This window comes from Lingula anatina, chromosome 1 (assembly GCF_051362555.1).
Source record: "Lingula anatina isolate TDL-2025a chromosome 1, LinAna3.0, whole genome shotgun sequence".
Taxonomy (NCBI): Eukaryota; Metazoa; Brachiopoda; class Lingulata; order Lingulida; family Lingulidae; genus Lingula; species Lingula anatina.
Genome location: NC_141767.1, coordinates 12285890 through 12312740, shown reverse-complemented (window position 1 = coordinate 12312740; position 26851 = coordinate 12285890). Strand labels below are relative to the sequence as shown.

Here is a 26851-nt window from a genome sequence, read left to right as displayed (position 1 = left end):
GCGCTTATTAGCTATGCAATGAGCATTGGCCTGTGCTTTGTGATTGGATAACTCTGGCGGGCAGACGTCATTTGCGTCATGCATAATTTTAGTAGGTTATCGAGTTACTGTCCGACATTTTGTTGGAAGTGAAGTGTGGAAGCCGTCTTGTACCAAAGTTGATAGACCAGAATTTGAACACGTGTGGAGATGAAAACTTTATCTTGAAGGAACAAAGAAAGGCAAGTATTTCTCACGTGGTCGGGAAACGTTACTGAGCCCTATGTTAAGGCAGATTTTATGTTGGGAATAACAGCCCATGCTTTCCATTAATATCTCTGTATTATTTAGGTGAGGAATAAGTGAGAAGTTAAGCACTAGTTCAAGCAAGTATTGGGATTATAGTCCTTGCATGAGGTCTTCATTTTGGAGGCAATGATGTTGATATCTGCAGACAGTTCAGGTTTTACTAAGTTTCTTTGTGTAATGCAATTGGTAACTCATTTTGATGAAGGTCATTTGTTCATGTTTATTGCATGCATATCTCTGAGTAGTTCTAGTTCCCTTCTGGATAGCAATGATTGTGCACTCTAATTATTATAACACAACCATTTTAGACATAATGGTTTAGAAGTGTCTGGTTCTCACATGTTGATCATGACAGAGAACAATTTCCTATTTGTAACTTTTCTTGACACAAAGCATTCTGCAGCATGTGACGGTGTGAAGTGCACAGCTGCCTTTTCTTTCTCATAGTGTTGTGCAGACTAATTAATTAACATATTCACTCAAACACTGGGGTAGACTGTCAAGAACACTTGAAGGTATTTTTAATAGGTAAAGACATTTAACAATTTGAAGCTGTGAAATGGAAATTGAAATGAGGAGGTGTAAAACCTCTGGGTTTTCCTTCTCTGTAAGCATTTTGTGGCTTTAATGAGATGCTTTTTGACATATCAGTCTTACAGACAGGTGTTTTGTGGAAGGAAGAGTTGATTGCTGGGAAGTTCATACTAGCTTATATATTTGAAAAATACCTCTCAACATTCCTTAGAACAAACCTAATGTGAAAACAGTTTAAACAAAGCCTGGACCACTTTTAAATATGCATATTAAATATTCATAATAAAGATTAACTCTTTGAATGTCTTCACTCAAATAATAATAATAATAGTAATAATACATATATCCAAACCATCATGGAAGGAGCACATTTCCTTCAAAATACTCTTCAGTGAACATAACATTATTATTTGTTCAACACAGCTATACCCATGGTTAAAATATTACGTAACCACGGGCATTCTTGTGAACATGACCTCCTTGTCACAGTAAGGGAGTGTTCCCATAAACTCATTGTACAGGGTGGATCTATCTGACTCTGCAAGAATTCTTGCTAAATTGCATTCAGTGTAAGCAGCTGGCAAATCTACTCAGGCTGTTAGGGGGTAATTAACATTAGTCAATTACTCCCTAGCTATGTAAGGGGGCATGCCAGACTGTTAAGCTGATTACACTGAAAGCACTTTAGCGAGAAGCCCCTTCAGTGAACATAACATTATTATTTGTTCAACACAGCTATACCCATGGTTAAAATATTACGTAACCACGGGCATTCTTGTGAACATGACCTCCTTGTCACAGTAAGGGAGTGTTCCCATAAACTCATTGTACAGGGTGGATCTATCTGACTCTGCAAGAATTCTTGCTAAATTGCATTCAGTGTAAGCAGCTGGCAAATCTACTCAGGCTGTTAGGGGGTAATTAACATTAGTCAATTACTCCCTAGCTATGTAAGGGGGCATGCCAGACTGTTAAGCTGATTACACTGAAAGCACTTTAGCGAGAAGCCCCGCAGAGTTAGATCAATCCAGCTAGTATGATGGGTTTATGGGATCACAGTCTAAGTATGCATGAAGGAGTGGACCAACAGTATAAAAGCCATGCCCTGTGTGTAACAGCCTATGAAGTTGAAGGCAACTGATCTTTAATTGCCAATCACTGGACTTCATTTTTATAGCCAGTTAGTTGCAAGTCATGAAACACTTCAGAGTTTTGTGCTGGTCAAGCATTGATTGTCCACCTTCTAGCACATGATACATGAAAGTTAGAACTCATTCAGAGGTGGAGTCAAGCAAAAAAATTTTTTTCTTTTGTCTTCTGTATGTAGTCCTCATACACTTGTTTTGATTCATATAACAGCTACAGTTATTGTCTAAGTAATTTGATTCATCAGGATTTACTTTTGACATATTTCTTAGATTGATCAATGGACCATTGAAGACATGATTTGAGAATATCTTACAATTGTTCAGTGAGCTGGTACAGGCAATATGATACACAACTATACTGATAATACATGAAAAATTCTTTGTGCTATTGTATGTGCAATATTTTCAGTTTATGCAGTAATGCAGGTGGAGGAAATGTGTTCTGCACCCAGATGTTTTTACAATTATCTAAAATCTGCCAGTACACAGGTCATTCTAATACTTATTTTCTGCTTGTCTCTAATCTGAAAAATTTGAGCAAAATGTTGAGTTGGATAGTTAGAAGAAATATCCCATTGGGTGACTTAATCAGTTGCCATACAATTTTCAATATTGTTCAAAGAAGTTGTACAACTACAACTTCTTGATTTAAATTTCTCAGAATTGGAGGATATGGTTTCCTACATCCAGTGGCCTCATTTTGGTTGGACCAAACAATGCATATATAACACCTTATCTAGAACTTCCTTTGGTGTACTGTATGTCTAATCTGGCTCCAGGGGAATGGTACAGACCCTCTGTGTGGATACAGTTTTGATATGGGAGACTTTTATTTATATAATATCTTAAATATCATGATAGTCACATGAGAAGAATCTGTTCTGTTTTTCTTGTTTGATTAGAGCGAATTTATTATCCATAATAGATTGAACATAATATCCAACATGCTATGGGATTGACTGTGAACAAGTGCTGTTGCTCAAGTCATTTCCATGTGTTCTAGATGATTCATTTGCTTCATGCAGGGTCAGAAATAAGAGGCTACACTAGCAGTCTTTGTTGGGTTGTTGTCAACTTTACAGAGGTTGTCTAACCATATAAATGTGTGGTTATGGTATAGCCTAAGGCCACCAGAGACTCATAAGTCCAATTCAGAATCTACTTTCAGGTGGCTGGTGATTGATCCGAGCATATTTTCTGCCCTTTCTGAACACAAGCTGGTCCTGACCCAATTTTCTAGTAGTTAGATCAGTTGACCTGTGTAAACAAAGTACAGTTTGTCCATAAAGATATAGGCAACGAATGATCACATTGGGACCATTTTCATCTCATTCTGCCCTCATTGTCATTCTTCTGTCTTCCCATAGTTAACATAATAAGAATGGTTATTGATTAATTTGTAGTGCAAAGACTGTCAAATAATACAACTCTGTGAAAGTATTTTTTTATCTAGCTGGTTGTGGTTGAAACCTTCTATATAAGCCATCTCAAAACCATGCGTGTGTTCTCAAGTGCTTCTATATTTTGATCAATAATTCACTTCTTCGTTGAACTGAGTGAAACCTAGTATAAAGTCCAATTATTTAATCATTTCTGCCAGGTAACATCCAAGTCAACTAGATAAGGGTTGCAGGGAGAGCAAAAATGGGCACCCAAGACTAATGACATTAACCTGTTTATAAATATTTCTACATTAGCAATAGTCATTTGGATAAAAATAGTTGCCACCCTGTTTTGCTTAACTAATTTTATGGCTGTGGTTTATGTGACTGCTGTGAAGTTGGAATCAGTGACTATGTTGATAATCTAGTCAACAGTGCCCAAAGCCCATGTTTTATATATGATTGGTGTAAAACAGCTGCCCGTTGAGACATTTTTATGCTTGTGGCAGAGAATGCTTATTTATATGTCAGCTGATAAGTTCAGTTATTATTCTTGAAGTAAAATGACCAAGAATGCTGCTTCTTTTGATGTTTCTTTTTTTAACACTTGTGAGAATGAACTTTGAAGATTCAATATGAAAAGTAAAAATAACACGCAGTCAAAATTGGGACCTGAATGAATTTCACAAATCTTTTATATGATGGATACTGCAGTGATAGTAATTTGTGTCTGGACTTGGGATCCATATTGTGTTTTGAACTGTAATGCAGGGACCATAAGCCACATGGTGTGTAATGCACTGACTGGGCCATAATAAGCTGTATGCTATACTCCTGGTATGCTAGGTGTTTTATATAGGTCAAAGCATGCTGTATGCTACCACACTTCAGAAGATTCTTGCTTTAGTTCAGATTGAATGAGTGCTTGTTGGCAGCATGTAGCAGCAGACTCTTGCCAAGTAGAAAGAGCAATTTTCTTTAAAAAATGCAATGACAAGGAACACTTAGAGGGAATTACTGTATGTGGATGCTTGATGGTATGTCCCCCCCCCCCCCCCCCCCCCAACTTGTCAATTCTGACAACATTACAGTAGTATAACTAATTATCTGTCTGATACAGGGACATGTAAGAGATAGCTAGAAATAGATCAAAAGACCTGGAGTGAAACTGAGTGTTGAGGAAGGGGTGGGGTGGGGCACAAAAGGTCTACTGGGCCTGAATATTTTTGATGACTGGTTGACTGATTTGATTGTCAAGTTTAATGTTTTTCTTGATTTTTACTGAGGGGTCTAAGCATATCTTTACCCACTTTTTCCAGCATTGGCAGGATTTGATTTTATCGTGTACTCCAGACTCTTAGCTGCTATTAGTAACAGAATATGAAACATCTGGGCTTGTCTGTAAAGGTTAATAAAACTAATTAAATGATTTTCTGTACTAGATAATTAGCGTGTTCATTGCATGTCTATCATTTTGTTGTGGAATGGAATGGAACTGTTTTCCACTTTCTGACATGCAATATGTTCTCATACTGAAGACAAGTATGCACTAACTACTTGATCACTCACATGGCATGCTGTAACAGATTTCATTAGGAATCATGCTGTGTCAAGGTTACATATTTTATCCTTTTGATATTGAAACAATGCTACTTTATATTTGGATAGTTCTTTACTATAATTATATATTGATTTTCATTTTAAAAGGTCTTTTAGTCTTAAACTTACAGGCACACAATGTACAATAGACCTTACGTAACAAAAGAAAATTTTCTTGGAAATTTCAGCACTTTTCTCCTAATCACCCGAAAACTGGGTTCCCATGCCTAGCTCGCTTCATCTGGATTGGTTTAACTCCCTGGGGAGTCTCGCTAAATTGCTATCAACTTAACTGGCTTAAATGTCAGTCACCCCTACCGAATCAGCTTGGGGGTAAAGATAATTACCCCTAACAGCTTTACTAGGCATGACAGACATTTAAGCCAGTTAAGTTGATAGCAATTTAGTGAAACTCCCCAGGGAGATAGATTGATCCAAATATCAGTGGGAATGGTCCCTAAGTTATACCATATGTAAATGGTGCTCACAAATTAATTATAGTCTATAAACCAATTTTACAGTTTTTATTTTTTATTTTTGAGATGCCCTCATAATGGAGATGGACAGTGGCGAATTTCACTATTTTAGTGTCGCCTACAACACCAGGCCTTATTTGGCCTGGTGTTGTAGGCGATGGCTTCTAGTTATCCAACAAGACTTGGTGATGGCTTCTAGTTATCCAACAAGATTGGTTTCTGGCTGTTAACTTCTGTTGTACGTAGTTGATTTCCATTAAATTTGCAGTGATGTGTTTTTATTTGAGCACCTCACTCTTTTCATTTTCCAATTTTTTTACCACGGGTAATTTGTCATTTATTTGCATACTTCTGACTGGATGTTGGTAAGCTAAATCATGTAACCTACATTGTTTTCTTGTTAACTTCTGTTGTATTTGATTGATTGTCATCAAATTCTCAGTGTAGGTTTTTTTATGTTGCTTGTGTTAGCAGGACACATCTAAGTGTTGACTTGGAGGCATCCAGCAGCTATATCCAGTAACCAGCAGAGGCATCCAATGTTGGTGTATGATTGGGGGGGGGGGGGGGGGGGGGGGGGGTACTGTTTTGTACTCTTCCTTCTGTGTGCATGCGCCCTACTGTCTGGATAAATTCTGCAAGTAAACAGTTTGTCTTTTTATGGGAACAGTCGCCATGTAAAGGAGATGTCGGTATCCCATATGGCCATATGGAAAAACCTTTTGAGGATTGTTTTCATTTTGACATGATAGATTCCTTATGATCATAGGAAGGTTCCTTTCCAAAATTGGACACATAGTGCATGTGAGATGTTTGCCATGGAGTTTGACATGATAGATTTCAAAGGAAGGTTCCTTTCCAAAATTGCACTTGTAGTGCATCCTAGATTGCTGCCATTTTGATTTTGGCCTATCGGAAAACCTCCTGCCTATTCCAGTACCATCTGGCCTCAACAAAAGGTTTCCACCTTCGCCATGAGGAGGGTTACAGCACCATGGCAGGGGTATAATTAATGACTGCTCCCAGTCACTGTATGTCTAGTTAATTTCTGTTACTGATTTGCTGTGAATGTACTGGAATTTGATTTCTGAAAAATTATAACTGCTCCATTTGTCTGTGTAAGTTTTTATTTGTTGAAATTCATTTACATGGCTGGAGGCAGAAAAATCAATATCACTCTTTGACTTGCTATCTCCATCTCTGGTCACTGGCTTCAGTGATCTCCTACCTAAAACACTTGGAACCATGCTTCAGTTATCTTCTTCATCATTACCCACTGTGACCTTCATATTAGATATACATTTAAGAAACCATCAGCAGAGGAGGCCAGTGGGTGGATTAGTTTAGTTCCCAGTTCAGTGAGACTAATATATTTTGAATGTCATCTTACTTAAGGTTTGCCTGGATACTATGTAAGACTGGGTTCCCATACCTAGATCGATCTAACAAGATTGATCCATCTCTGAGGGGTTTCTCGCTAAATTGCTTTCAGCTTAAGTGGCTTAGATGTCTAGTACACCCACTGAAACTGCCGTCATTAATTATACCCCTGCCACCTTGCCGTGACAGATATCTAAGCCACTTAGTTTGATTTCCATTTAGCAAGAATCCCCTCGGAGATAGATCGATCCAAAGTTAGTACGATAGGGTCCCTAAGTAGTTAAGAATATATTGTTACACTTGTGTCAGAGAGTTCGTGGAAATGGAGCATTGGAAAAAGAGGGTACAGAAACCTAAAAATGTAACAGTTCACATGGAAATACAAATAGTGAATTGCATTATATAAACTATGTGGAATATACATTTATAAAAGAAGTCACAAATCTTAAGCCCTGACTGGATGCTTTTCCAAACCCAAGGGCACCAGCCATAACTGGATTCAAATATTAAGATGACACTGTGTTCAGTGTAACTCTTTTTCAGTCATTCTTCACCAACTTATCAGTTATTTAATTGTGATTTGGTTGAAAGAAAATAAGTTAGCCCACCCACATGTTATCAACATCGATTTTTATTTTGAATTTGCATTTAAGCACAGTTTTTAACTTTGTGAAATTGATTTTAAACATCACTTTTGATAATTGCAGTTAGCCTGCTGTGCTGCATCCTGCATATGACATTGAAGTTTTATTTTCTTGCAAAACCTTTATAACATGATCAAAATAAATGTAGAAGGTCCAGAAATATCACAGTAGAGTATTTAGGAATCAGAATTTTATTTTAATGAAATTTTGGAATAACCACAGGAATGACAATAAGGCTTCGTTCACATGGAATGTCTATTTTCTAAAAATCTATTTTCTATTCGCACTATCTTATGATCACGGTCTGTGCCCTGAATATCCCGCCGTGTAATTACTGGCAGCGCGAGGCAGTTACTTATAGTAACTTATAGTAACTGGCTCGCGCTGCCAGTAATTACGCCGCGGGATATTCAGGGCACAGACCGTGATCATAAGACATACCGCGAATAGAAAATAGAATTTAGAATATAGACATTGCATGTGAATGAAGCCTAAGTTATACTTAGAACCAAGGGTTTTCCCAGCAAACCATCCAGCTGTCATTTGGACGGCCGCCAGAATCACTGGACTGCCTATATATTCGGCGGCTGGAAGGCTTATGGATTTTTTGGAAATGTGACAGCTTAAAGCATACTTGGACTCCCTGAAATTTTGTAGGAAATTACAGGTGTTAATTTTGGATGGCCTGTACCCCCAATCCTGGGAAAAGCCCTGCTTAGAACAGATTATACTTAGAACTCCCATTTGTACTAAGATTATGAAAAGTAATCCACAGATCTGAAGCTTTTGAAGTTTAAATGTATATTATTTAGAACAAATGTCTTTATTTCATCGGTTGAATAAGAGAAGCTTCATGTGTCTCAGACTTAGCAAACTGTGTATAATGTGTTCATTTTAATATGTTCAGATATGTTTGATAAATTATATTTGCTTATTGTGACTTATAGGACATGTTTTCTTCCAGATAACAGTTGCATGATGGAATCTATCAATAAGCCTTTGGCAGATGGTAATACCAATGTGGCTGATAACTCTGAAGTGGGCAGGCACTCAGAAAGCAAAGTGACAGATGAGGTCAAACCTATGGTTAAGCAAAAGGAGAGCCAAGAAACTGACCTTGTTGAACAATTTGTGCAGTTTATCAGAAGCACATCTCAATCGGTTTCAGAACCAGTGCCCACTGAGGAAAAAAAAGCAACACAGGCTTCAGGCATTAGTAGTGGTGTTATAGGAGACTTTCAAAACCCTGCATCCAGTAGCGGGTATAAACTTGGAAATGAAAATTTTCCAACAGAAAGTGAAAAGCCTGATGAAGAAGTAGCACCAAGTCCTTTCAAAGATGTACAGGTTGAACCTGGAAGTGCAGTCAATATAAGTCCTGGGAGAGGGCAGGAAAACAATGTTTCCTTCACAGGTGCCAGAACCGAGCCATTGCTACAAGTCTGTCAGACCTCAGAAGATGATGGTGATATCACTATCATCGAACCAGAAGATGTGGCCTCCAGCACCCAGAAAGATAATGCTGGTGTCAGTATTCCTGAGCAAAAACCAGAAACACAGAGCCAGGAAAAAAACACTGATATTCAGGTCACAAAAGAGCAAGCCTATGGCACAGGATCTAGTGCCGAGAAAACACATCCCAGTAATTATAACAAATATTGGTTGAATATTTTACAATCTGGGTCAAAGTTTCAGGATATCAGCTGTTTCAACATACCACCCCCTCAAAAATCTGCACCACAGGAGCTAAAAGAAACATTTTCAAGTGCAAGTCAATTAATACATCAAGGTCAGGGTTCTACTCCTTCACCAGGGACCAACACATTGTCTTTGCAAGTTTCTGGGGACAATATTGCTGGTCTCTCTTTGAGCAGTACTGGCCATCTTGCTTCTGGGGAAAAAGAAACTGTATCAGATACTCGTGCCTTAGTTGTTCCGCCTATGCCTTTGATTGTCAGCAAGCCTAGTTCAAGTACCAGTCCTTCAGCAGCTGTAGTGCAAGGAAAATCAAGTGTCCAAACAAGTACACCAATTCCCAAAAGCTACCATAAGCAAAACTCCCTTGTTTTGAAATGTAATATTGTGAACAATGCTTATGTTTGTGAAACCTGTGGTGCCCAGACAAAGGACAGGCGATTATTTTACGTTCACGTATGGGGACACCTTCACAAGAACTATTTAAGGTGCACACATTGCAATTTCCCCACACTAGTCAGTGGTAATATTCCCGTTTGCTCACTAATTACAAATATGCTGGCTTCACTGGACATGGAGAAGAATAGGAGGAATGCAACAAAACTGGTAGAAGTGAATAATGCAGATTTACCACAGATTAGAAATAACAGAGCAATTGATGCCATCAAGAATGCTATGTCTGTAGCAGATGCAATAAAGGTTAACTTTGTTATTCCCAAACAAAGTCCTTCTTTGGTAAGTCCCATCTTATAAAGTTTTAGTTAGATATTTAAGTTGCCTAATAATGTCAGCTGGGCGCTTTTTAAGCTTGTTAAGTATTTTTCTAGCTTAAATTGAAATTTGTAAGATGTGAGGAGATAAGTATTTTTCACCAAAGATGTATGTGGGAGGCAATGTGGGAGGTTCACTTTCACCCATGCAAGATTGGACATATTCAAGATTGTGTATGCTGCATCTTAACATCAATAGCTCATTTTGATGAAGGAGACAGAATATAATTAAAATATTTAAACTTTTTATGTACCGTATCAGAATCGATCTAAAAATAGACGCTGTTGCTTCCTTACCTTACTTAAATAATAGAATTAAGTAAAATAATTTCCCAGTATGCTAACTGTTACTGCTTTTGTATAATTTGCATTTTGGTATATTAAATTTTTATTTTTGATATGAATATCAATTTCAATAACTCCCTTGACATTATGATTTTATAATGTAAATTTAAAATATTGTCTATATAGTTTTGGTCATTGTTGTTCACGTTGTTAAGAATAAAAACAGACAGACAAAGCAGTTTTAATGTGGTGCTTATATGTTGTTAAATAAAACCAACCCAGCTGTTCCTTATTTTCTGTCTATCTCAGTACAACTTACCGAGTACAACTGTTTTATTTTTGTTTAGCCCACAGTGCCAAAATCCTCTCAGCCAATGACAGACTCAATCAGTGTAACAGGCAATAGGCTTCATGGCCAACAGCAAACATCTGATCAGTCCAAAACAGTAACTGGAAAGCAGAACTCTGGCATAGCAGGTATGTGTAGCATCAAAGCTGTTTTTGAAATTTTTTGGTTCACTTGGCATATATATATATATATTTATATATATACACATATATATGCAGGAGGAAAATTTAGCTATCTACTTAAATTTAAAAAACATAGATTAACTGTGACATACTGGGTAGAGCTAGAAAGGTATAAGCTTGACCATGGCTTGGGTAAAGGCAGATATTTCTTTCACAGTGGGAGATGCTTGCATGGAAAATCGGACTACTTTGTTCCTTGTTGATTTTTATTGGGTCTTGTCCTTGATCTACATGTTCAATACCTCACTTCATTTGTGATTCCTATTATATCCTATTTGCTTGACAGCATTAGCATGGCTCTGAGTAGTCCTTTTAAAGTGTCTTCTAATAAAAAGTATATGAGTCATTTTATCCTGTCTTACTTGCACACCCTAATGCTCACTTCTCATCCAACTTTCTTTAGTAAGATGTGAATCTTTTCAAAGCAAAGAAAGAACATTTTTACCAATGAAAGGCTCTTTTAACCCACTGAATCCTATTTTGATGATGAATAAACAGCATGGTAAAACCAAAAACTAACAGCTTTGATTTGGGATCTAAAGATGGTACATTTGTTAAGAAGAGATCTGTGGGTAACCATTACTTATCTGGTGGATTTTTATTCCCCAAAATGATTGATTGATTTTTTACCTAAAAGTATAGTATCAGGCACATTTATTGTCCTGTGCTTCTAAACAGCAGCATATGTTATGGATTTGATCTTCATCTGATTTTTCCTTCTTCCATCACTCTTATAATACCATAATTACATCATAAACATTTCCTGCCCTTAACCTTTATGTACTGTCACCTTCAGGGCCCCTGGTCCTATTTATTTCTTAACTTGCTGCAAATAACAAGATAAATTAATAAATGTAACTTGGCTTTGTTTTACCATGTGACAGTTTGGATTGGTTGAATGCGGCAATATTGATTATTTACCTGTACATATGTGTGTTTTACCAGATACGTCAGAGCCAGTTGCAATTGACCTGTCAGTGGACAGTGATGAGGAAGAAGGGAGACTTGTTATAGCTGAAGGTATTTTGAATTTTTCATTTTTTTTTTTTAATTAATAGAAGATAAAAATACATGACATTTGATACAAGTATTCTCTGAAGCGTTTCAGTTTCAAGTAAATGATTCTGATGACTTGTTTATTTATTTATTTTTAATGTCACAAAGACCATTAATTATTGTTCAGAGATGAAACATATTTAGTATCCTTATGATTAACAATAAAATTTTATACCTGTCTAGAAAAATCGGTAATATGACATAAAGCCCTTCTGTGTGCGAGCATGCCAGTAATATGACAATTGGGAACAAATATTTTAATTTTTGTCCTAATCAGTTATTAAGAAACCACAAAGTATGGTAAATATATATTTTTTTAAAAATAATATTTAATTGGCCCTCCAGTAGATAATACCATGTATTTTGGTTATAAGTTTTTTAAAAGGATATCCCAAAACTAAACTCTTCATTTCTGTTACAAAAAATGCTAAGATTTTTCCATTTTGGTTCCCTTTCAAGTGGATTCTGAGGTTGAAAGGCAAAAAAATGATCAACAGACATCCAGCAAGGAAGTTGAAGCAATTCCACCAAGTACGGAAGTAGTTGTAACCAGTGGTAGGGATGTTTCTTCAGTAACAGACAGTGGGTTACACACAGAGTCTCAGCCAGTCAGTGAGACCACAATTGTCACACCATCACCCCAAAAGGAAAATAATGATGGCCTGCCCATCATAGCTGCCACTTACAGTTTGAATGGGGCAGATTTTGGAAGCAAAGCAGAACAGAATGAGCTGACAGATTCAGACACTATACAGACTCCGATATTGGGTTCAGCAACAGATTTGAGCCATCAGCAACAGTGGGATAAAGAAACAACTAATAGTGAAGAGAATGGGTTGCCTGACCTGGTTGAGGAACATATAGATGTAGTTTCACATGATTCAACTAACCAGTGCCAAAGTTTGCGTGAATTATTTCAAAATAGTAAGATTTCCCAAGGACTGCTTGAAACACCACCAGACTTGGATAAGGGCCCAAGAATAATGAAAAGAGCTGAAAGAGAAATGCAGGGCTATGGAGATAGTAACTTTGTCCAGCTTATTTCAGGGAAGTCCAGTGGCATGACTTCAGGGAGACCAGCTACTACAACTGAGAAAGTTTCCTCACATAACACACTTGGTTTCTACCAGTGTGGGTTCACCCAATGTGCTTTCTTCACAGATGATGTAGATGGCTTCAAAATGCACCTGAGAATCAAGCACTCCAGCAACTTGTATCCTTGTGCCTATTGTGACACCACATGTGATACAGATGATAAGATCATCACTCACATGAAGCAGCACATGAAGAGAATGACCAAGCGTCTCTACCAGTGTTCTTTCCCAGGGTGTAAGTTTGGTTCTGATTCTGTGGTAGCATACAAAGCACACTGCAACAGTCAGCACCCCAATATGTCTGCCAGTTGTTATTACTGCAAGATGGAGTTTAACACTTTGGAAGATCTAGTCAACCACCTTACTGCCAGCACTGTAAAATTGATTGAATGCCCTTACTGCAAATTGGTATCACAAAGTAAGAAGACATTGATCACACACATTAGCACTGAACACCCTGCAGAAGCTAGGAAGATAGTTGTGAGCACATTTATCTCCTGTATTCAGAAAAGACCCAAAATATTGAAATACAAACCTCCACAAGCAGAAGTTATGAAGGAACAGAAAGAAAAGGTGGAGAAGACCATGAAAAATGATGCTGGAATGGATAGTACCCCAAATGCTGTAGAAGCTGAAAAAAATTTGAAATGCCAGCATTGCCCTTTTAAATGCTCTAGTCAAAGCATTTTAAGCTCTCATGAAGACATGCATGCAACAAAGAGCTTTATTTGTACTCTCTGCATGTATGGGGCAAACTCTCAAGAATCTTTTAAATCTCACATGAGTGCATTGCATCCAGATCAAATGAACATCAGAATACGAATATATGTTTGCCAGGTGTGCAGTTTCCAAGCTAACCATGAAATAATCTTAGACCACCATTTTGACAATTTGCACCCTGCTGATGAGGTGAGATATGAAGTTGTCAAGAGGCTGTTCAATTCAAAGCCAGTCAGTACAAGCTCCAGCACAAATGTTGGTACTCCCCCAGCACCTCGGGGGGTGTCCTCAGGAGGCATAAATCAAGATCCTAGGCCAACTGTAAAAGAGATGGCATCGCGTGGTTCACGTGTATTGGAAGCTGATGTTTCTAAAGAATTTTTGTCAAATTGTCAACGCTTTCTGTGCCCACTTTGTCTTTTCAACACTGATCTTATCAAGGGCTTCAGACGTCATATGTCACAGCACAAATTTGTTGATGGAAGCAAGCCATTCATTACAATGTATGCTTGTAAGTCCTGCCGATATAGCTCAACTCAAAAAGAGCTAATTGAAAGACACATTAAAAAACAGCATCCCACTGGTGTTGTAACAATAGGTTCAAGCCCACTATTTATTGGACATTCACCAAGCAGTCAGAAAACTGGGATGGATCCAGATGGAAGCAGCCAGGCATCAGAGATGGAAGCGCTTCTACAGGAGTCTGGAATATCTGTCATTGACAAATATCACTGTGAGATCTGTTCATTTAGTGCTACCTCCAAAGATTTATTGAAGCAGCACATGGTTAAACACAACACATCAAGAACTAGCCAGAAGAAGACAAAATCAAATATTACAAAAGACCAAGAGAGGTTGATAGAAAACCAGGATTATGTAACCATTTGTGTCAAGAGAACTGTATATCAGTGCCATGAATGCGAGCACTATAAAACACGTGCTCAGCCAGTGTTGTTTTCTCATCTCTCTTATACTCATGGCATTCAGAAACCAGAATATGGTTTTCACTACAGTAGTTGTGAAGAGGCTGGCAGTCTTTATCGCTGTATGAGGTGTAACATTCATGTGGATTATCAGAGCAAAGGCATGCTGACCAATCATTTCAAAGGGAATCACCAAGAGTTTCTAGAAAGACCACCAGCTGCCCAAAAACCAGTGCATGAAAAGCCACTTCCCATTTCATCTTCAAATGAAGGACTTCCTACTGTAGGTACAAAAGATCACACAACAAGTAGCGGAGAAGTATTCTGCGTGCCACAGGAAAGTGTTTTCAAAATGCAAATTGCTTGCCCAATGTGTGAGTTTAGAAGTAAAGTGCGCTACAATCTTTTGCGTCATTTCAAGAAAGCTCATCAAATGGAGAAAAACTCAAATGGACATTGGGTAATACCAACTAAAGATGGAAAAACGGGTTCATTGCAAGTTGTGTCTGTATGCAATGAAGATAATGAAAATTGTGAAATAAAAGATGATTCCCAACCAACAGCAAGCCTCAGTCAGACCGAAGAGAAAGGAAAAGAACAGGAGAATTGGAAACTGGTAGATAAAGACTTGTACCAGTGTCTCCTCTGTGAATTTCAAAACAGAAGGCCAGATAAAATGAGGAGGCATTTTAATTATGTACATGCTGGCTTAAAACCATATCATTGTATGCATTGCGAGTACAGCTCTGCTGAAGGGGCTAAAGTTGCCAGACACTGCAAGAACCAGCATCCTACCAAAGGCTGTAAAATCTTTCGATTTACAGATGATGAGTCTAACACTGAGTCAAAGGGATTAATCCAGTTCAAGTGTTTACACTGCAGATTTCACAGCAACACTAAGGAGGATGTAGCAAAACATTCAGAAAATGTCCATGTAGGCCAACCTGTCAAAGTATTGCAAGGTTATGAGGTAACAGTTGGTGAAGATGCATTGCAGCCTGAAAAATCACAGCCTCAAGTAGAGTTTTTGGCATCAGATTCTGTACACTGTGGTTTCAAAAGAGTAGAACCTTACCTTCTCCAGTGTGATCTGTGTAGCTACCAGTCTGAATATATCACAGCTATGAAACGCCATGTACTCACTATTCATTACAAGATAAAACCCTTCATGTGTGGTTACTGCAAGTGGAGCCATGCAGAGAAGTTTATGTTGCTGCAGCACATGCAGAAATATCATAAAGACAAACCCCCTCTCACAATCAGGGTGAATGTCAAAGAAGTTGTTAAAGGACAGGTGTTCAAAATTGTAGCAGAAACAAGGGGTGCTTCAGAAACTGAAAGTGTGTCAAGAAGCCCCAGTGTGACCCAAACAGAGACTCAGCCGCATTCAGCAGGATTACCTGAACCTGTCAGCAGTGCCCTGCCATCAGATGATCAGACTGAAATAAAAACTAACTCTTTCTTAGGAAATGAAAATGTAGCTACAAGTTCGGAGTCACCTTTTACTGACAATACCAAAGAAACAAGTGCTGCAGAACTGTCTGGCGATGACCTACAATCATCAGCATTGACATCAATAAATGAGAATGACACCGATGCAAATCAAACACCTAGCCCTTTGAAAGACCAGTCCACTTCAGTTCCAGAATTTGTGATCAAAGACTCACTTATTAAAATCAAGGCAGAGCCACAGGATCTTGAACAGTGGAGAGAGAATGAAAACATACTTGAATCCTTACAGAATTATGCAGGAGGAACATACACTACAAAGAGTAAAGGAGAAAATGTGACAGTACGACAGGTGAAAATTTACCGTTGCCTTTATTGTGATTATTATTCCTTTTACAACAGGGCACACGTGTTGCGCCATACCCGCACTTGGCACCTTGATTTACTGATGGGTTTAGAACATAAACCAGATGACACCAACGAAGAAGTCCAGCAGCAAAAGGAAGAGGCAGGTAAAAGAAATGATCCAGGCAATGATGAAAACTGCTCAGGTGAAGTAGATTTCTCCAAAGTAACAAATCAAACTGAAAGCATCATGGATGATTCTACAAACAATGAAGTCACAGTACAAGAGACCGTTGAACAGAACAAAGGACCTGTTGCTGACAGTATTGGAGATGAAGCAAAATTAGAAGCTCAACAAGTTATACAGAGTGAAGAAGCCCAAATCAACAAATCCCCACAAAGCACCTTGGCTTCCATACCAGATTTAGCAAAAGATTTAACAAAAGCCAGCAAGGATGCAGATGCTGATGTTGAGTACAATGAGTTATATTCTAGCAAGTTGGTAATAGATACATCAGATGCACCAGATCTGGGCTCTATGGAGTTGTCTAAAAAAGATGAAGAAAGCAATGTTGGAAAATTAGCAAAATGCACCTCTGACACGGGTGCAGATGATTTGCCATCTAATACTTTTGCAAAAGAATTACAAGCTACAACAGCAGATGGTAACAGTCAGACTGTGAGTACCAATGCAAAAGTCCCTGAAACAAATTTAGGCAAAGAAACAAGCATAGATGCTGTACTGGATGAGTTGTCTGATCATACGTATCTTGACAGTAGTAAAATAGCTGAGGTTCCAATACAGCAAGATGATAAAGAACAAAGGTCACAGTTGGTCTCTGGGCAAGGCAAAAGGGATACAATACAGTCAGGGAGTGCTGAAGATCCAAATTATACAGTATATACTTCCAACATAAACTCAGTTGGTGCAGAGGCAGAGATGCCAGCTAATGGGCAGGCTTTACATGAGGAAGGCAATGCAAATATGCCCAGTGTTGAGATGAAAAAAGCAACAGCTGAAATTCCAGATGTTAAATTGGACAGCACTCAAACCAGTGTCATCAGTGAGAAAGAGGAAACAATTAGTGAGCTTGTTGATAAGCTGATTAGTACAGCAGTTGAACTTGGTGAACAAAAAGAAGTTGAGAACAATCCAGTTGAAACAAATACTGGAGGCTTCAAACAACCCTTGGGGGTAACCCCAACAATTTCCAAAGATGTAACAGCAGTTGAAGAAAATTCTCAACAAAAGCAAACAGAATGTAGCTCAACTGCCATGGATATAGGGTACCATACTTTAGAAGCTGAATCCACTGCTGCAATAGAAAATATTCCAACATGTCAGATTTGTGGCTATGCCTCGTCATCTAAGTCTTCAGTACAAAGCCACTTGGAGAAGCATCTACCCTCAATGTATAAAATTGAGTATATTTCAAAGTCTCCTGGTAAAGATATATCTGCCAGAGATTTGGTAAGCCATATGCCCAAAGCACGCCTAGAATTATCCCCAAGACGGAATAAATCCCCAAAGAGTGCCAGCAAGCCAAAGTTCCATGATGACAGAGAAGCTGTCTCCCCAGCAATGTTTTATTGCATGTTTTGTGCATACAAGACGAGACATACCAAGAGTGATGTCATTAAACATACAAAAACACAACACATGCAGTATTTGATGGGTTTAGGTAGTAAAACATATGGTGGAAAAATAAGCAAGCACAGCACACCTCTTGAAACCATGGACCAGCCAGTAGCTCCAAATATTTCTATGCAACTAGATGCAGTTGTTACACCTACAGAGAATGGGAACATAGTGGGGAGTAATGAAGAAACTGTTAACTTGGCTGAGTTTGCAAAGGAAAATTCACCAAACAGTGCTGGGTCACCAAAGGATATGAACATTAAGACAGTAGGTCCAGGTGCAACCTGTCTGAATGAAGAGAATGGATATAAAGATGAGAAGAGAATGTGTCGTTTGTGCCAATTTTCTTCACAATCCATAGCATCTATAAAAAAACACATTACCACACATCTTCAGGATCTAGTATCATCCACTCAATTTAAGGGAGAAACAAACATTTCTCCCTTGTTCAATTTATCTCTGATATCAGATGGACAAAAAGCTGGTGCTGCACCCAATTCTGATGCAAGTATGCAATTACAAGCTGAAGCTGCCCCTAATTCTGATGCAAGTGTGGAATTGAAAGCTGATGCTCAGCCTAATTCTGATGCTAGTGTAGAATTAAATGCTGCTACTAATGACTGTAGTGAAACACAAGCAATACTTGAACAACCAGAATGTTTCTCACCAAGTTCAGGTGCTAAGGCATTTAGTCCAGGATTTTGGAAAGGGAAAATTACAAAATGCCTATACTGTGACTATAAAAGTGATCATAGACACAACACCATGAGACATGTACGTAGTAAGCACATGTATGCCTTAATGGGGTTTCCTCAGATTGATTCAATGCTTACCAATTCACCTAGTGATGTTGAAAGAAAAAATACAATGGTAAAAGAGCAGAAAGACAAGATTCCTGTTTGCACCATTTGTAATTATTCCACAAAGGCTCCAATACTTATGAGAACACATATCACCACTTACCACATCCCAACACTGTATGAGATTGTTGATACACAGCAACTGACGGCAGTAAATTCTACAAGAAGTGATGATACTCAAAAGACGGAAGCATTGGATGATTCACTTTCCACCAATGACAATGTTGAAAGTGAGACACAGGATCAACCTTCAAACCTTATGGAAGTTGATCAGATGTCTACTAGAATATCGTCTTCAGAGGTGTCAAAACATGGACAGGCATCACCAAGTGCACACAAGGGGAAAAAGATTTTTAGATGTTTATATTGTGAATATCAGTCCATGTATGGAAGAATAGATGTCCTTCGTCACTCAATCAAGCACCATGTTGACTTCTTGATGAGAAGCATTTCCCCTGAGGTTGAATGCAAAGTGAAGGTAGAAAATGCGGACAAGAATGATGAAGTTTCTCACTCTACAACCAAATTTAAGTGCCAGATTTGCGATTATGTCTCAGAAAATGAAGACAAAATGTATCTGCACCTCAAAGATAACCACCTTCAATCTTTCTATGCAGTGGAACATAACAAAAGGGGTAACGTTTCACTGGCAGGTACTTCACCCACTAAAGGCACTACTTCACCATTAAAAGGTGCTACTTCACCCTCCAAGGGAAGTCGATTGAAAGCCCACCAAGGTGGTTCTAGTCCTGGTTGCAGAATATTCAGATGCATGTACTGTGATTACTATTCATTCTATGGAAGACAGGACGTCATACGTCACACTCAGAAAATTCATATGTCATTCTTGATGGGAGTTGCAGGATCTTGTACCACCTCAAAGGCTGTTTCTGATGGCTCTATCGAGGCTGAAAATGAGGAAATGGGGAACACCAAATTCACATGTCAGGTGTGCCTTTTTTCAACAGAAGACAGAGCTTTTATGCAGGACCATATTCAAGCAGAACATATAATGTCTTTATACATTGTTGAAAAGGGCCAAAATCGTGTAAGGCAGAAGAAAAACAGTTTCTCAACAGTAAATTCATCAAAGATACAGAAGATATCTACTCCGACTGGGAAACCTGCACTTAAACAGCCACCAACACAGAGGGCATACAAGTGTGTGTACTGCAGTTACACGTCTGTCTACTGCAGTGCAGATATCTATCGCCATACCTTGAATAAGCATTTTGGCAAAATAGCAGAAAAACTGACAACCTCAACAAATACAAGTGAAGTGGGACCTACTGTAGATGAAGATGTCTCTTACAAATGCAAGCGATGCAATTCAATATTTGATTCAAAACAGTCTGTGAGGTATCACATGAAATTTCATAGAAGTACATTTTACAAATCAATTAAAACAACAAATCCAAAACATACAAATGCAACAAATTCTGGAAGCATACCTTTCAACTCAAATGATGAAAGTGTGCTGGAGTACACAGGAAATGATAAATCTGAATGGTTTTATAAAGAGAAAAGACCCAAAGAAGCTGCGGCTCTGTCATCAGTTCCAGAAGAAAAGAAAGAGCAAGTTATTTGGGCATGCTCCTACTGTGACTTTACCACTCCTTCAAACAGGACTGTTTCCAGACATAAAAGGTCATTTCATGATAAGGGTTCAAGTTCAAACCGAGTTGAATGGTTTTCAGCAAGCTGTCCTTTTTGCCCTCACACTGCTGCAGGGGGAAAACTACCATATGAAAAGAGGCAAGAATATATGCGAAACCACATAAGAAGGGTCCATATGGAGGGAGGAGAAGATGAAGGCATAACACTGTTCAAAAGGTCACAACAATCTAACAATTTTGAGTGTTTTCTTTGTGGCTATAGCACTCCAGCTAGTAGAGGAATTGTTAGAATAATAAGTCATTTAAAGGTGGCCCACCCAAATTTGTTGAACACTTCATACAAATGCATGTTTTGTAGCTACTCCAGGAGACAGCTAAAATTGCTGAAATTGCACATGAAGACAAAGCATCGTGGAAAAGCACTACGTTTCTTGAAAATCACAGGACAGTGTGAAATTGATAATGGTAAAAATGCTCATACTGATGTGAAGTCCAATTCTTTTATTGGGAACTCTGACAGTGAAGTTGGAGTAGAGTTTACCCCAAAGGTGAAGGAACCTGGAAAACCACGCCTTGCCAGAGGGGAGGACATTGATGCTCTGCTTTCATCACATAAAGAGACATTGAAGAAAAGCCCTGGAAGTTTGCATGCTTGTCCAATTTGCTCCAAAACTTTCAACAGCCGTGACACTCTACACAAACACTGCAAGCGACATAGCAGTTTTCGTCCTTTCAAGTGTGGATATTGTAGCTTCAAAGCATTTTCACGCTACAGTATCAGAATCCACAGCATTAACATGCACAAAGGAAAAGAACTGAAAATTAAGCAGCTAGTAGAACCCTCTAAACCTGAAGCAAACATAAAGGCAACAAATAATATTGCAGTTGGGCCTCCCTCTTTATCATCAGCACCATTAAGTCAAAGTCAAGAGGAAAAATCAGCAGAGAAGGTGCTTCATTGCTCTATGTGCCCATACACTACCAAGAATTCCAAAAACATGAAAGAACACAAGTACATACATTACAACCATAGACCCTACACTTGTGGACATTGTCCTTACCGAGGAAGAACTCTGGAAGCAGCTAATAAACATCACGCTGAAAATCACCCAGGGATGCCAACAGAGATTTCATATGTCAAGACATCCCTTCTCTCAAAATTAGCAGATGAGCTAAAAAACATCCAAAAAAGTGAGAAAGCAAATAAAGAAGGAGTTCAATTAAAAGATCTCACAGAACAAAGTGTTTCATCTGCAGGAGAGACTAGGGCAGGAGTAAAGGTAACTCGTAATGAGGATGGAATGTATTATTGCCCTTTGTGTGACTTCAAGTCTGGGTATCATAGTTCTATAGGACGGCATGTCATGCAGATACATCCAGAGAATTCCCCAAGAAGTGCAAGTATTCCAGCTCAAAGAAGACCTAGCAGCTCTGAAGTGAGCAGTGTCAAAAGTGATACAGAAAACCATGATAGCAAGGGTGCTCAGTATGTTTGCAGTCTTTGTAAGGAATCTTTTCCCAGAATTGACCGTGCAAGATGGCATGTCATGAGGCATTTATCATATTATCCAATGAGGTGCTCTGAATGTGACCATAGATGTCAGACAACAAATGGCATGAACAACCATATTCAAAAACAGCACAATGGAAAGGGAACTCTTGTGTTTGATCAAGACCTGCAAAAAGAGGACTTGGTGAAAAGGAATATTACAGAGACACAAAGCAAAAAATTGGTTAGTTTATATACTTATGTCTGCAGACATTGCCACCACAGCACTACCAGAAGAGAGAATTTTAAGACCCATACTATGCAACATTTTGGCTATAAACCTTACTCTTGTGGGATTTGTAAAACACAATTTTGCACAAAGAGCAACACAGAAAAGCATGCTGCTAGGTTCCATGAAGGCAAAGACCCAGTGGTTATTGAAAAAAAGAATACCTCTAAATGGAAGCAAGTCTTGGAAGAAGTAGATAGGTGTAAAAAGTTGGATTCAAACACTTATCAAGGAAGCAAAATGGGGGCAGTGGTGCCAAAATCTCCCTCAGCAACTTTAGGCTTACCTTTAGGCGTCAAGCCCTTTGTTTGTAAGTTGTGTGGATACAAGACCAGAAAAGGCAGCAAGCTAAAAGCTCATAGGGCTGGTCATGGAAAAAGCGCTACATACCAGTGTGCATATTGCAATGAACGTCATGATAAGTTCAGGATTCTGAAGGAACACCTGGTGGCTATACATCCACAACTCACTTGTGCCATTAGGGTAGTAGCTGCCAAGAAGACGATCACCTCCAACACTTCTAGCCAGCTTCTAAACAAGCAAGCAGCACTTGACAACACACCTGAGGATTCATCAGAAGAGTCATCTGAAGATGACAGCAGCACAGTGATCTCCAGCACTACAGGGGCATCAGTTAGTACAGCAAGTACAGTGGATGATTTGCCTTCAGATGACAAACCCAAGAAAAAAAGAGTCAGACCGAAGCAACCACCCCCCAAATCCCATCTTTATTTTTACTGCACAGAATGCCCTGTTAGAATGAGGACAGACCATGTGCAGTTCCATGTAAATAGATCTCACCTGGGTTATGAGCCATATAAGTGTGCTTTATGCAGTTGTACAACCTGTACCAGGCCTTTGATGCATCTACATTTCAGACAGAAGCATAAAGGATTAATATCAAAGTACACATATTGCATAGACAAGCAAAAGGAGGCTGATATGAAGAAAATGGTCGACCATATAAAACAAGGTAAAAAGATTGAGGTTGAAGTTGGAAGTCCAAGGTTGCAGTTCTTTTGCCAAATTTGCGCTTATAGTGTCAAAAGATTAGACGTCCTGCGTCACCACTACATGTCCTCTCATCTGAATTACAACCCTGTTAGATGTGGCTACTGTAGCAGGGAATCAAGCTCAGAAAGAATGCTAGACCGGCATTTTGAAAAATCTCATTTTGGGCGCAAGAAACTGATCAAGTATCAGAAGAAGAAAGACCTTGAAACTTTGCTAGATGAATTTATGGAAAATGCAACCACTCCAAGGTCAGTCTCGTCTGACTCCAAAAGAAAGGTTGCTGTACAGACCATGCTCAATATAGCACATGCCATTGAAAGTGAGCCAGATAAGCAGACAAAGACACCCTCATTTGATGAGAACCAAGCTGTTAATTTCAGCAGTGAATCACCGCCAGCAAAGAAGAATAAACTAGATGAGGAAGTGGACCACTTGCACAGTAAGGCAAAAAGTCTGGTTAGAGAAAAGACAACTGGAGTACCCAACGGGTCGAGGAAAAGACCAAGACCTGAAGATGAGGGTCACCTACTTCCTCTGGCAAAAATCAAAAAAGAAGAATTAGCTGGCATTGAGAGACCCCCACCTCTCTCTTTCCATTCTCAAGTGGAAAAATGCACTCTTAATAAGTAAGTCAAATTTCTTAAAATAGTTTGCGGTACAGGAGTTAAATTAATTAGTTAAAAACAAAAATGTTGGTAAATCATTGCACACAGTAAATGCATTCATTTTATTCTCCGTAAGTAGATGAGGCTATTAAGTTTTAAGATTATACTGACTGTTAAAAATACAAAGGTGTTTCTTCAAGAAAACATTTTTTTTTTTTAGTTATGAGATGGAGTTACCTTTCACGCCAAAAGGAGCAGAGAGACTGTATCATTGTCCACTGACAGTATGCAGTTATGTCACTCAGATAATTGGTCATATGAAACATCATGCATGGGTCCATTATGGAGGCAGATACTTATGTGGCATCTGTGGTATTGTCAATTCACAGAAGTAGGTGTTTTATCTAATATTGAAGAAGTAGTTTTTTTTTTTTCATGCATGTGACTGTTGGCTGATTTCCCGACTTTTTGGGAATCATTTTTTTAGATCGATACAGATCAGCAGTAAAAACGGAAGGGGGCAAGTGTGAACCCCATGCCAAATTATCAGACTTATTCACTAAATGGGAAGTCTCCATCTCTGAATAATAACTTAAAGATGCACTGCATATGTTGTTTTTTTTTTTATTTTTGGGTTAATGATGAGCCTGGTCCTATAAATGTAAACTGGGCTCTCTTATGGGTCATCTTTCTGTGAGACATTGTGTGATTTCAGCAAAATAAAATATTGGCAGAGGCAGAGATCCAATTTGATTTTTTTTTAATTTTATGTTTTAACATGCTAAATCTAACTATGTTAAGCTTTGCACAAAGTTATTTGGTGCTAAATTGACTCCATTTTAAAACCTTGAGCAGTGACATTTTGAATCAAGACTGCACATATTAAGTACGTTTTCTATCTTATATTTCAGGCCTAAAATCAAGCATCATATTGAGGTGGACCATTATGGAAAGGATGCAGAAGAAAACATTGCCGTAAGGAATCCCAAGGTCACCAATTTGTATTATTGCTGCCACTTATGCGCATACGCCACCATGGACAAAACTACATTTTCTGAACATTTTTCAACTGTTCATTGGCCAAAAAATGGGCATTGTTCCTTTGACCTAAAAGTTGTTCTCAAGGACTGCATGCAGGAGTATGCAGAACAAGGTGACTACAGCATGTCCAGGTCTCCTGCTCTCTCTGATGATTGTGAAAGTCTTTCAGTAGATGTGGGGCATGCCATTGGTGACTTCTTACAGGAGCAAGGGCTTGAAGATGGAGAGGAAGATATTGAGACCTTAGTGTCTGCAGTTAGCTCGAAAGGAACGCAACTGCCAACTGCAAAGAAGAGACCATTTCATAGTAAGTTTCCTGTTTCTTTAAAGTTCAAGAAACCACAACCAAAACAGAAAACCAACAAGGGCAAGAATGTTTGTAAAAAGAGTACTGGTGCAGGGTTTACTAAGACCAAGCAAAACCAGCGCAACCTCTTTGATGACATTGGTTCCTTGGATACTCAACCAGTCATGAGTGGTAATCACTTGTCACAGGATCAGAACCGTGGATCTCTCGAGAAATCTCCATCGTCAAATCCTGGAAAAACGGTTAGTGCCATCAAGATCAAGTCTGAGCCATTGGATGCCTTCTCTCTCCTTTCACAAACTTTGCCATCAAGCTCCAGTGTGAATGATGTGCCTAGCCAAGTGACAGTTAAAACGGAACCAACTTCGGATAGTCAAGGAGAGTGCAGTTTTGATGAGGAGAGTGAAGACTGGCTTGTGTTAGACTCCATTTGATATAGCAGACACACAATGGCCAGGAGCAGTGTTATATGTAGTCACCCTTTGGGAAACTGAAGACTTTTTGGGAAGAGGTTTAAGGATTTTAAAAAGATAAATGAAAATTCACTTCCTAACAGTTTGTTACATAAGTGAATGAAAGACTATTTAGGTAGTTATCAGGTTTTTCATGCACTGTTTGGACAAAGCATTACATTTTAAAACTTATTTGAAAACATCTCTTACATGTTTCCAACTATGTTTTCATATTTCCATTTCAAACTAGAGTTTGAAGACCATATTTTAAATGATAAAAACTTCAAAAATTAGGCAAAATGTCTGAATACAATATAGCTGATAATGCTTTCACCACTGCAAGTGAACAATTTGTATTTACCTTAATTGTATTAAGTAGTAAAAGTGAATTGGGGTAAAGTTGTTTTAGATGAAATTACCCTTTTCTTTATAAATATTAAGAGTTAGGCTTCGTACACATGGAAAGTCTATTTTCTAAAAATCTATTTTCTATTCGCGGTATCTTATGATCACGGTCTGTGCCCTGAATATCCCATGGCGTAATTACTGGCAACGCGAGCCAGTTACTTATACAAAGCTGTAATTAATTCTCAGTTGTGCTCGCATTCTGTAAAATCTAATTCGCATCGCTTGCCATCGGATGATGACGGTTGCACACGTATCTGTCGTGTGTATAGCTTCTTCATCTTCGTTTTGTTGTTGCACAAAATCGACAAACACATTCAAAGCAACTGCGACGCGCATGCGTCAAGGTATCAGAATCTCCTCCGAGCACAGTCGAGAATTAATTACAGCTTTGGAAGTAACTGGCTCGCACAGCCAGTAATTACGCTGCGGGATATTTAGGGCACAGACCGTGATCACAAGGTATACCGCGAATAGAAAATAGATTTTTAGAAAATAGACTTTCCATGTGAACGAAGCCTTACAGTGCCTTTTCAAAACATCAGCAGACTTCAGTGTCCAGCATTTAGTCAATAGAAGTACACCAAAGCAACATCTTTTAATTGCATCATTGTGAGAATTGCATGTGCCAGTCAAGCCGAACTATTAATTGTCCCAGTTATTGCAAGTACTTAAAATGTTTTTGGAAGACATGAAATTCAGTAGTATCTGTTACTAAGGTTTTTTTATTATTTTTAAAGCCATGTTTTACAACAAGATGCTTTGAGACTGTTGTGTATATTTTATAGTTGTTTCAATAAAAATTATTTCCCTTG

General features: G+C 38.5%; 1 protein-coding gene across 1 annotated transcript; it reads left to right on the top strand.

Moving 5' to 3' along the window:
* Nucleotides 1-33: 33 nt before the first annotated feature.
* On the top strand, nt 34-26851 carry LOC106171239 (uncharacterized). Its single transcript, XM_087000525.1, has 7 exons — nt 34-221; nt 8416-9881; nt 10549-10678; nt 11678-11752; nt 12248-23852; nt 24052-24222; nt 24743-26851. Exons 2-7 carry the CDS (start codon nt 8427-8429, stop codon nt 25611-25613), a joined length of 14307 nt encoding a protein of 4768 aa, XP_086856651.1. The 5' UTR covers nt 34-221; nt 8416-8426; the 3' UTR covers nt 25614-26851.

Bases quoted from the DNA above. Each gene is read 5' to 3' on its own strand.
- LOC106171239 (XM_087000525.1), top strand. From the start codon at position 8,427: ATGATGGAATCTATCAATAAGCCTTTGGCAGATGGTAATACCAATGTG. The intron at 23,853-24,051 runs GTAAGTCAAATT...TTTTTTTTTTAG, and splicing joins GAAAAATGCACTCTTAATAA to TTATGAGATGGAGTTACCTT. The intron at 24,223-24,742 runs GTAGGTGTTTTA...CTTATATTTCAG, and splicing joins GGTATTGTCAATTCACAGAA to GCCTAAAATCAAGCATCATA.